This window comes from Salvelinus sp. IW2-2015, linkage group LG13, assembly GCF_002910315.2.
Source record: "Salvelinus sp. IW2-2015 linkage group LG13, ASM291031v2, whole genome shotgun sequence".
NCBI lineage: Eukaryota > Metazoa > Chordata > Actinopteri > Salmoniformes > Salmonidae > Salvelinus > Salvelinus sp. IW2-2015.
In genome coordinates, this window is record NC_036853.1 from 34,925,994 (window position 1) to 34,935,519 (window position 9,526).

Genomic DNA, 9,526 nt, shown 5'->3' on the forward strand with positions numbered 1-9,526 from the left:
CGCCCCCCCCCCCGCCCCCTCTCTATGATAAAGAGCCCCAGGAGCTTGTACAGCGTGTTAAGATATCGGCTCAGCTCGGATCAGCACAGTCGACAGGGCTGCCGATGACGCTACGCAATGTCTCGAATGCCGGGCCGCGAGCCACGCGAACCATCAAAGAGAACCGGGGCGGGCATCTAGGCCGCCTCGTCGTCGCTCTCGCTGCAACGCATGACAAGCAAAATCCCCTCAAGGTAAGAGTCGCTCTGGGAGCTTAGTGAGAACCCCGCTACGGGTGTATAGAGGAGATATGTACGAACGGTGTAATTGTCATCAACGCAAACAGCCTTATCCACTACTGCGTTAGCTTGAGGTAGGAGAGATGAGGTAGGCAGGGAGGAAGGGAGGAAGAGAGAAAGAAGAGAGATGACTTCAATATGGATTCCATCACTCTAAAAGGGGGGTTAACAGAATCCTTCAGAGGACAGGACAGCGTGTGTGTGTGTGTGTGGTTGTGTGGTGGTGTGTTGTGTGTGTGTGTGTGTGTGTGTGTGTGTGTGTGTGTGTGTGTGTGTGTGTGTGTGTGTGTGTGTGTGTGTGTGTGTGTGTGTGTGTGTGTGGTGTTTAATTATGAGATGGCTGTGGCTTGTTGTTGACGCTAGGTTGGCGCTGAGCAGAATCTTAGTGCAGAGATACCAAACCTATCAAAGCCTTTACTGTCCCTCGCAAGACCGGCCTGGAAAATCACGTTTCACCCCTCTCTCCCAAAATGACACACTCACACACACATGCGCGTGCACACACACCACACACATCCCTCGTGGCAACAATGACAGCACAGTTCCAGCGACCTCAACCCTCAACTCCCAAATCCTACTTTTAGCTAAATCTGATTTCCCACTCCGAAGCCATAGTAAGACATCCGCGTCGGATTCCCGCAAGGGGAATGTGAAGCATCAAAGCAGCATCTTCTTCAGAGTCTAGGCTAGGGAGATTGAATGGCTAGTCATGGCCCTATGGCCCTGAAACTAACTCAGAACACATAGGGAGAGGGGGGGGGGAAACAAGGCCAGTAAAAATAACCTACCTTCTGACTTGAACACAAACTTTTAATGAAAACGAACGTGTGAGGTCGACAACGACAGTGCAAAGCGAAACAGGGCCCTGTGCTCGGTGGCTCTGTCACTGAAACAGAAAGCTAGGTATTACGTCTAGCAGATTGGATCTAATACCTTTCAGATGTACCTCGTTTTAATTCGGGTAACGTTCTTAGTGAAGCGTATGTCGGGTCCGCATCAGCACGCTCCCCTCGCTCTCTGACTAAGAGTGAAGAACTGGTCATGAAAAAACAGGATTATGAACAGTGGGGAGTAAATAAACCTGAGTCACATTAAGATATTCCCTAATCTGTTGGTCGGGGATTAGGTGATATACCCTGTCAGGCGCTGGGGAGATCAAATGGAAACAAAACAACAGAGAGAAAACAAGACGGAGAGAGGAAGAGAAACAGGATTTCTGTGCCGGGGAGTTTGACTTTGAACATATGTCAGTCCTGCGCAGGCAGAGCGGAGTTGCGGTGAGGTGCAATATCGGGCCACGGCCAGAGAGGGAAATCCGGCTTGACGGTAAAACAAGGTAATCAGAGGAAGAAAAGAAACAACAAAAACAAGAAAACCACAAATTCCCCCTGTTTACACCCTTCTCTCATTGGGCTTGAGAGAGAGATGAGAGAGAGAGAGAGAGAGAGAGAGAGAGAGAGAGAGAGAGAGAGAGAGAGAGAGAGAGAGAGAGAGAGAGAGAGAGAGAGAGAGAGAGAGAGAGAGAGAGAGAGAGAGAGAGAGAGAGAGAGAGAGAGAGAGAGTAGAAGAGAGAGAGAGAGAGAGAGAGAAGAAGAGAGAGAGAGAGAGAGGAGAGAGAGAAGAGAGAAGAGAAGAGAGAGAGAGAGAAGAGTAGAGAGAGATAGAGAGAGGAGAGAAGGAGAAGGAGAAGAGAAAAGAAAAAGGGAGAAGAAAAGAATGAGACGAGAGAGAGGAGAGAGAGAGAGAGAGACGAGAGAGAGAGAGAAGGATGCTACAGGAAGGAGGGAGAGAGAGACAGCAGCAACCAAGCCGACACGCACTAGCTACTAACTTGTAGCTGCCAAAGCGAGGTTAAGTATCATCCAATCTGATTACATAGCACCTGTTTTGACTGCATCAAACCCGAGAAGTGAAGCTCTCTGGGTAGGCTAATTTAGGCTACATAGGCAGCGCTTTCCCCCATCCTAGGTGCGCAATTACAACAACAGCCCCAGTCAGAGTATAAAGTAGCAGCCTACCTGTTGGCTATTGGTCGTTGTAGCCTATCCTTCTCATTTAACTTTGAATTCTTCCTTGATTTCCTAACGTGCTTGCCAAGGCACACACAGAGCCAGAGGCTATTGCCGCTTTGATGTCTTGTGATTGGGTCGACAACAACAACCGACACGCGCCGCTGTCGTGAAAGTCCTGCACAGCGGCACGAGAGACCATTTTCTCGCTCTCTACACTGCMGCAGTCGCATTCGGATCTGTACGGGTCCTTACCGGCAAATCAGTTATAATTAGTAATACTCGAGACCCGTGACAATCAAATCAGATCCGAGGGACAACGTCAGAATTTCAGACCCAGCCCGGTCGGGTCCCGGGTAATCGGGTGAAACCCGTGAAGAACCCTACCCTAAGGCTACAACTGAACTCTACTATAATTCACTAACACTACCGCAACACCCAAACCCATTCACAAGAGGAAGGTATTGGCACTGTGGTAGAACATGATACTATTGAAGACAGCTATTCTTTCTGACTTTCGCATCTCTGTGGCCTGCTTACGCCTTGTCACAACTGTACCCTATCCAGCCAACATCATGACACTCGGGGGGTCAGTTCTGCTAAAATGTGGTTTGGGATACCGAGAGGAAAGCATCCTCTCCTCAATAATGACAGGACCAGGGATAGTAGTGCAACGGGGGGGCGGGTTGATGCTGTGACTGCACACACACACACACACACACACACACACACACACACACACACACACACACACACACACACACACACACACACATGCACAGAAACACTACACACTGCAAACAGGTAGACATGCAGGAAACAAGGTAGCTCAGCTTGACATTCCGGTGCAGCAGTACTGTAGCTGGACATGGCTCCTGTTCTACCCGTCTCTGCGTGGGACTGTGAGGTATCCAGCTCCTCTGTCACAATCAGGTGTCTCCAGCTATTCCTGCCGCAGTGTGTGTCCCAGCACAATCTGGAGTCTACTCCGTCGCACCTGCTGCGAATAGCATTCCTGTACACCCCCTCTCCCTCCATCCACATAAAACCCATATTGTTTTCTCGTATACAGACAGACACCCACTTTGGGAGGTGGGTGTGTGCGTGCGTGCGTGCGCGTGCACTCGTGTCAGCACGTGTGTGCGTGTACTTGTGTGCGAGCGGGCTAAATGCCAGGGCTGACTCATACGACACCAGTCTTTTCAAAACACACACACATTTCTACTGGCCTGATTTTTTTACTGCCAGCTACAAAGAGGACTCATGTCAGCTCTGACCTAGAGCTGACGTGGGAGTGAGACGTGCAGCCTCCATGCATGCCTCTACTCTTCTCTGTACTGAAGACCTCTGAGGCATACAAAGCGTACCAGCCTTTTAAAATGGTTGGCTAGGTTTCATCTATCTGAGTGGTTAGCACAGGATTCCTACAGGGTCAGGGTGAATTGATTAAGACCCTGCACTCTGACCTGATGTGTTGCCATTAAAGTATGACCCCAAAATGGGCTGTTGTCGTACAGCAGGGCTCTCCAACCCTGTTCCTGGAGAGCTAYCGTCCTGTTTTCGCTCCGACCCTAATCTAACGCATCCTGATTCTAATAATTAGCTGGCTGACGAGTTGAATCAGGTTAGTTACAACTGGGGCTGGAGCGAAAACCTACAGGAGGGTAGCTCTTCAGGATGCTTCCGTGCATGTTGGAGTCCAGGGTACGATGTGATGTTTGGCATTTCTCCTGGCATTACTGTGTGCGTGTTCGTTTGTCTGGGTCGAGCTTCACACACAGCGAGAGGCGTGAAATGTGCGTTAATGTCTAATCTGCGGACAGCTCTTCCCTGGCTACAATAGAGTACGTCTCTGTGTCAGACACACTCAGTTCTATTGTGTTCCTGTGAGACTGAGACCGGAGCAGGGGCTGAGACTGGGCCAGACAGGCGGGGGGGGGGGGGGGGTGGGAAAAAAAAATTGAAAAAAAACAAGAAAAATTAAATACAAAACAGAGAAGAGGGAAAGAATATGTTTCACACCAGGAGGATAAATAAAACCCTTGCATAACTGGCATCATCCAATATCATTCAGAGCGGCCTTGTTTAGAAAAGTGTTTTAAAATTCATATTCAACTAGACACACACACACACACACACACACACACCTGATAAGGAGGAGTGTGGCCTCCCTCCCCTCTCTGTCTCTCGGGGCAACAGGAGCGGAATCCCCTCTGAGGCTGGTGTGAACGACACGGGGAGGTAGAGAGACATGCAGGAGAGGAGGGAGGGATGAGGAGAGACACGCACAAAATACACCCAATCTAGCAGGACTTATTCTAATACTGGAGAAGGCTTGTGGGTAATCCTTGTGGAGAGGGACAGGGGCCTGGCACTGAGACTGAGACAGAGACGGATCATATTGGCAGTGAGGGAGAGAGGTGTGCTGCCTGAGATAGGTGCAGGGCTGCCGGGTCAGGTTACTGGGCTAAGTTAGCTTCTTGGCAGTGTTGTGACCAGGCTTAAGGTGTGAGAGGGGATGGGGTTGGCGAGGCAGGGAGCCCAGAGGTGGTGCGCTGGTTGTAGAGCACAGATTGTTATGGGGCGAGACAAAATGTCAGGGGCCTCTGCTGTTCTGGCACATCATGTTTTGTTTACCAGTATGAACTACTTTGCCCTTCTCTCCAACCCCCCCCCTCTCCTCTACCCATGTCCTCTCCTCTGTTCTCACCTCCTTTATTCTCCCCTCTGCTTCTCTCCTCCTCTCTCCCGTCTTCCCCGGCTCCTGTGTTGCGTTTTTAGCTGGCGATGTGGGGCTTGGGGAGCCACTGCAAGCAGCACTGGCATCTACTGGAGAGGTTGGCGCACCGCCAGAGGGTATCGCTTTGGCAACCAGTCGTGCCACTGGATTTATCTCCAACCTGTCAGCTGATGCCCTTTGTGGGGGTAAGACAAGTGGGCACAGCCTCCTTGGCTTGGCACGGCGCTGGCGCTCTCCGCTCCTCTCTTCCCAGGTTGTCTGCCATGCATGCCTTCGAAGACCCTGGCGTTTTAAAGCACCGGGCATAGCACAGGAGAGCTGGGAGGCAGCACCATGWAATGCCACCCAGCTCTCGTTGGCTAGGGGATACAAGTCCCGAGGAGTAGAGAGGAGCAGAGGGTGAGAGATAGAAAAAGAGAGAGAGAGCGAGAGCGAGAGAGACAGGTTGAAATATAGAGAGAAGCTAAGTAGCTTATATGTAGAGGAATGACTAGATAGAGGGAGAGCAGACGGGGGGAACAGTCTCTTCCCAGTCTGGCTGGCAAGTTTAAAGTTGGGGAACGAGAGGGAGAGTGGTGGGGGCATGTTTGAGACGCTGGTTGTGGGGACCAGCATCTCTGTCATTGACCTGTGTGTGGCACAGTAGGCCTTTTTGTAATTGAGGGCCCTTCCTTCAAATAACAACATCAACTCACTTCCATYAGGACAAAAGGCTATGTTTATAGATCTGTTGCAGTGATGTGACACGAGCACTGCTCGTTACAAAAAAACGTATCTCTTTCCCGACGAGTGTTGTCGCCAATAATTATAATCTGTAGCCAGTCAATGTCAGACAAGCGTGCAAATGTCACGCTATGCATAGGACAACAAGCAGGTGTGCTATTGGCTATGACATGTGGAGACAAAAATCAATTGGCAACTTCAACTTAACTGTTCATCCAATTAGTTGCGTGGCAAATTCTTAATTGATCATTTGCTGGCTGACTCTTCAAATTGTGTTCATTATGAAATGACTAAATCAATTCAAGTACCAATTAAGTCAATTATTGATATCCACAAYGCTATCTGTTTCTAGACCCTTCTTGTCAATGTGTTCATACAATCATTTTGCTATGAAAATAATAGTCAAGTTCCCAGCCACTCAGCCGTGGCAATATGAACTCATATCCACATTACATTGTAAAAACTCCCAACACCTGTTCTGGTGACCCTATGTACAATGCGTATTGATGCCCCCAGGCGCCTCCACAATGCAATGGGGGTCACATATATGCTACAGTATAGTATCTGCTCGTGGACATGTGTTAAGCAGGTGTTACTTACGACAGTTTTCTTCATCGCTGTTGTCAGAGCAGTCATCGTCCTCGTCACATCTCCAGAGAGTAGGTATGCACCTTCCGTTCTTGCATTGAAACTGACCCGTTTCGCAAACCGTATCAGTATGAGTTCCTGCAGATAAGAACAASATAAACCCGTAAATAAAACAATAAAAAAAATAAAAAATGTATATATGTTTAGGTTTGGTTACAAAATATAGGTTGTGCGCCAGGGACGTGTCACCAATTCATCCCAAAACGCCCACGCGCAACGCGCACAAGTGTTCTATCTTTGGTAGGAAACGTTGTTATGAAATGKCTCGATGTTTCATTGATCCACTGATACAATCAGGTTTTACAGRGGTTCCTTGATACAACGTTGTTGCMACAARGGTTGGATCCACTGTTATTAAATGATGTTTTAACTGATGCCGTAATACATTGTTATTAGCCTACAACACGGTCTGGGGGACAAACAGCGTTGATTACTCTCTATGATAAGCACAACATCCATTGAGAACAGAAGAAAAAAAGCAAGTGTCATTTAACTGGCACGAGGTCTATATGGGAATTATTTCCGTCTAATCGTTTCAAATTGGAATGCAAAACTTGAACTGTTGGACTTTCATGTATCCTAATTGGTTTCTCTATTTGATTGTAGCCTAACCTATTTTTGTGACTGTTGACAACACAGTAAGACATGTAACGTAGGCTATAACAGGCTTACGAGCCAACTCAAAATATGCTGCTGATTGAATAAAAAAATAACAGCGAGCATGCCCATGTATTGGATCAATGAGGAAATAATGGAAATACTACCCCTTCCACGTAGCCTGCCTTCCACGTAGCCTAGGCTACACGTTGTGTTCACGCGGAGGTTTAGGCTACCTTCCATATGTCATTCATGCACATGTTGGCTACCACCCGCGCATTGTCATTTACTAGGCTGGGTAAAGAACAGTAAAGACTGTTTTCGTGACGTTGTATATTAAGTACCAACAGCAGAGCACATATAACCTGCTTTAAAATAGTATTTAGTGCAGGTAAACATGAATGTCCTGTTGTGGTGACTATTTGAAAATAAGGAGTGCATCAACGCTATTCTGCCTCTACGATGCTTACTGGATACTCTGGCTAGTTCCGTTCTGCAACGTCGCTTACCCATTCACCATTCGTTGTAATGAAAATTCCYTTCTCCGATGATCAATGAGAAAATGTCTTACCTTGGGTGGAGTGGAGCTCCATTAGTAACAMATGTAAGAGCATTAGCTTCCCGACTTCTGTCCACATCTTTAAAAGAAGAGGTGAGCCGTAGTTGTGTTGTTCATACGAATATACTTAAAGAAGCAAGCAGACGCCTCCACTCGCTATGCAATGCCACACTGCGCTCGCTTGAGGCTCGGCTCGAGACACCGCTGCCTGCCTGCCTGCCTCAGAAGCTATTTGAATCAATGACGTTTATGGGCGGGATTGAGCCTGCGGTAATGTAGTAAAACTGAATAAATGTAAGGCATATATATATATATCAGTACATATACAGCTGTCGAAGTGACCCTGCATCTTCAGAATATTATAAATCATTTCACAGAAGATGTTCTCGATCTGTATATTCACAGGAGAGGAAGATGGAGTCTTTACCTATAGCTTAGGAAAAACCCAATAACCAGAATACTAGCATTGACGTTTTCATTGAGCTGTGTGTGGCACTAGCCTACATTGATTATCAGACAACTTGTGATCAATGATGTCTATCAAACATATCTCACAACAACATGACATATGATAGACAGTTTTTGTTTAGAATTTGAGAATCAAAAATACACCTATCAGCAGTTAAAATTCAACACTTCAACTTTCACATTACTAACTGGATAGACTCTATGCAAATTGTATTGTTCGAACTCTCCATATCTATCAGACAATGCGGGTTGAAGTTTCCCTAGACACTCATCTGTACAGTAGAGATCAGCATGGGACTTGACATGACATGAATTGGAGCAGAAGGGCAAGACTTAAAGTTACACACCATTCGTACGGAGAGTCGTCAGTAGCAGTGTCGAATCAACTGTAAGAATATGGGCCATGTCTGGGCCGACACATTTACAGTAAAACAGTACTGAAGACATGACTCACAACAAGGGGACTGAAGTACAACATGGTCAACAACCAGACACTGTGTTGCTTGCTCATTTTGAAAGTCTATACCTGATGCAAATAGCCCCACAATATACACGACCATTCAAAAGTTTGGGGTCACTTAGAAATGTCCTTGTTTTTGAAAGAAAAGCATTTTTTGTCCATTAAAATAACATCAAATTGATAAGAAATACACTGTAGACTTTGTTAATGTAAATGACTATTGTAGCTGGAAACGGCAGATTTTTAATGGAAAATCTACATAGGCGTGCAGAGGCCCATTATCAGCAACCATCAGTCCTGTGTTCCAATGACACGTTGTTTTTTGCTAATCCAAGTTTATCATTTTAAAAGGCTAATTGATCATTAGAAAACCCTTTTGCAATTATGGTAGCACAGCTGAAAACTGTTGTTCTGATTAAAGAAGCAATATACAGACTGTCTGTCTGTCTGTCTGTCTGTCTGTCTGTCTGTCTGTCTGTCTGTCTGTCTGTCTGTCTGAGTGACTGACTGATTGACACTCACAGGCACCTCCAGACCTGCAGGATGATTATTTCCCTCCTCTCCCAGGTTCTCTCTGTTCTGACTCACTCCACTGTTGGCCTATTTTGGCTCAAGATGGATGGTCACGTCCACCCGGAGATAACCAGCCAGTGGTCAGCACATTCTCTCTACAGCGGAAGGGAGAGGGCTGAGCGGAGCGGAGCAAAGGAGACGCTGCCAAACTCGTGACCCAAAAACAGGAGAAATGTCTAGTCGATACTTGACGGCGCGCCAACAGACCATAGTGGAGATGAAGTGGATTTGAACATCAGTGCATCAAATTATTTGGCAGTGGAAGGCAAGGGCTGGAGAGTGAGTGCACATTCTGCACAGACAGGAGCAAACAGATATGCACACACACACACACACACACACACACACACACACACACACACACACACACAGCAGGAGCTGTCAACTATACCGTTTCAAACAAACCAACCCGGAGACAGCTGCAAATATCGCGGAGTGAAAACGACCCCGGCAAAACTGATAAACAAAACC

The 9,526-nt window shown here is 47.1% G+C and overlaps 1 protein-coding gene across 4 annotated transcripts in view; it reads right to left on the reverse strand.

Moving 5' to 3' along the window:
- LOC111971375 (low-density lipoprotein receptor-related protein 8-like) overlaps positions 1-7,755 on the reverse strand; it is a 285,885-nt gene extending 278,130 nt beyond the window's left edge. For all 4 annotated transcript variants that reach the window (XM_023998127.2, XM_023998126.2, XM_023998125.2 and 1 more), the window contains exons 1-2: positions 7,567-7,755; positions 6,351-6,476 (exon numbers count right to left, since the gene is read on the reverse strand). In XM_023998127.2, coding sequence (XP_023853895.1) covers positions 6,351-6,476; positions 7,567-7,633 — 193 coding nt within the window. In that variant the 5' untranslated portion in view covers positions 7,634-7,755. The remainder of the gene's footprint in view (positions 1-6,350; positions 6,477-7,566) is intronic.
- Between the last annotated feature and the right edge of the window lie 1,771 nt (positions 7,756-9,526).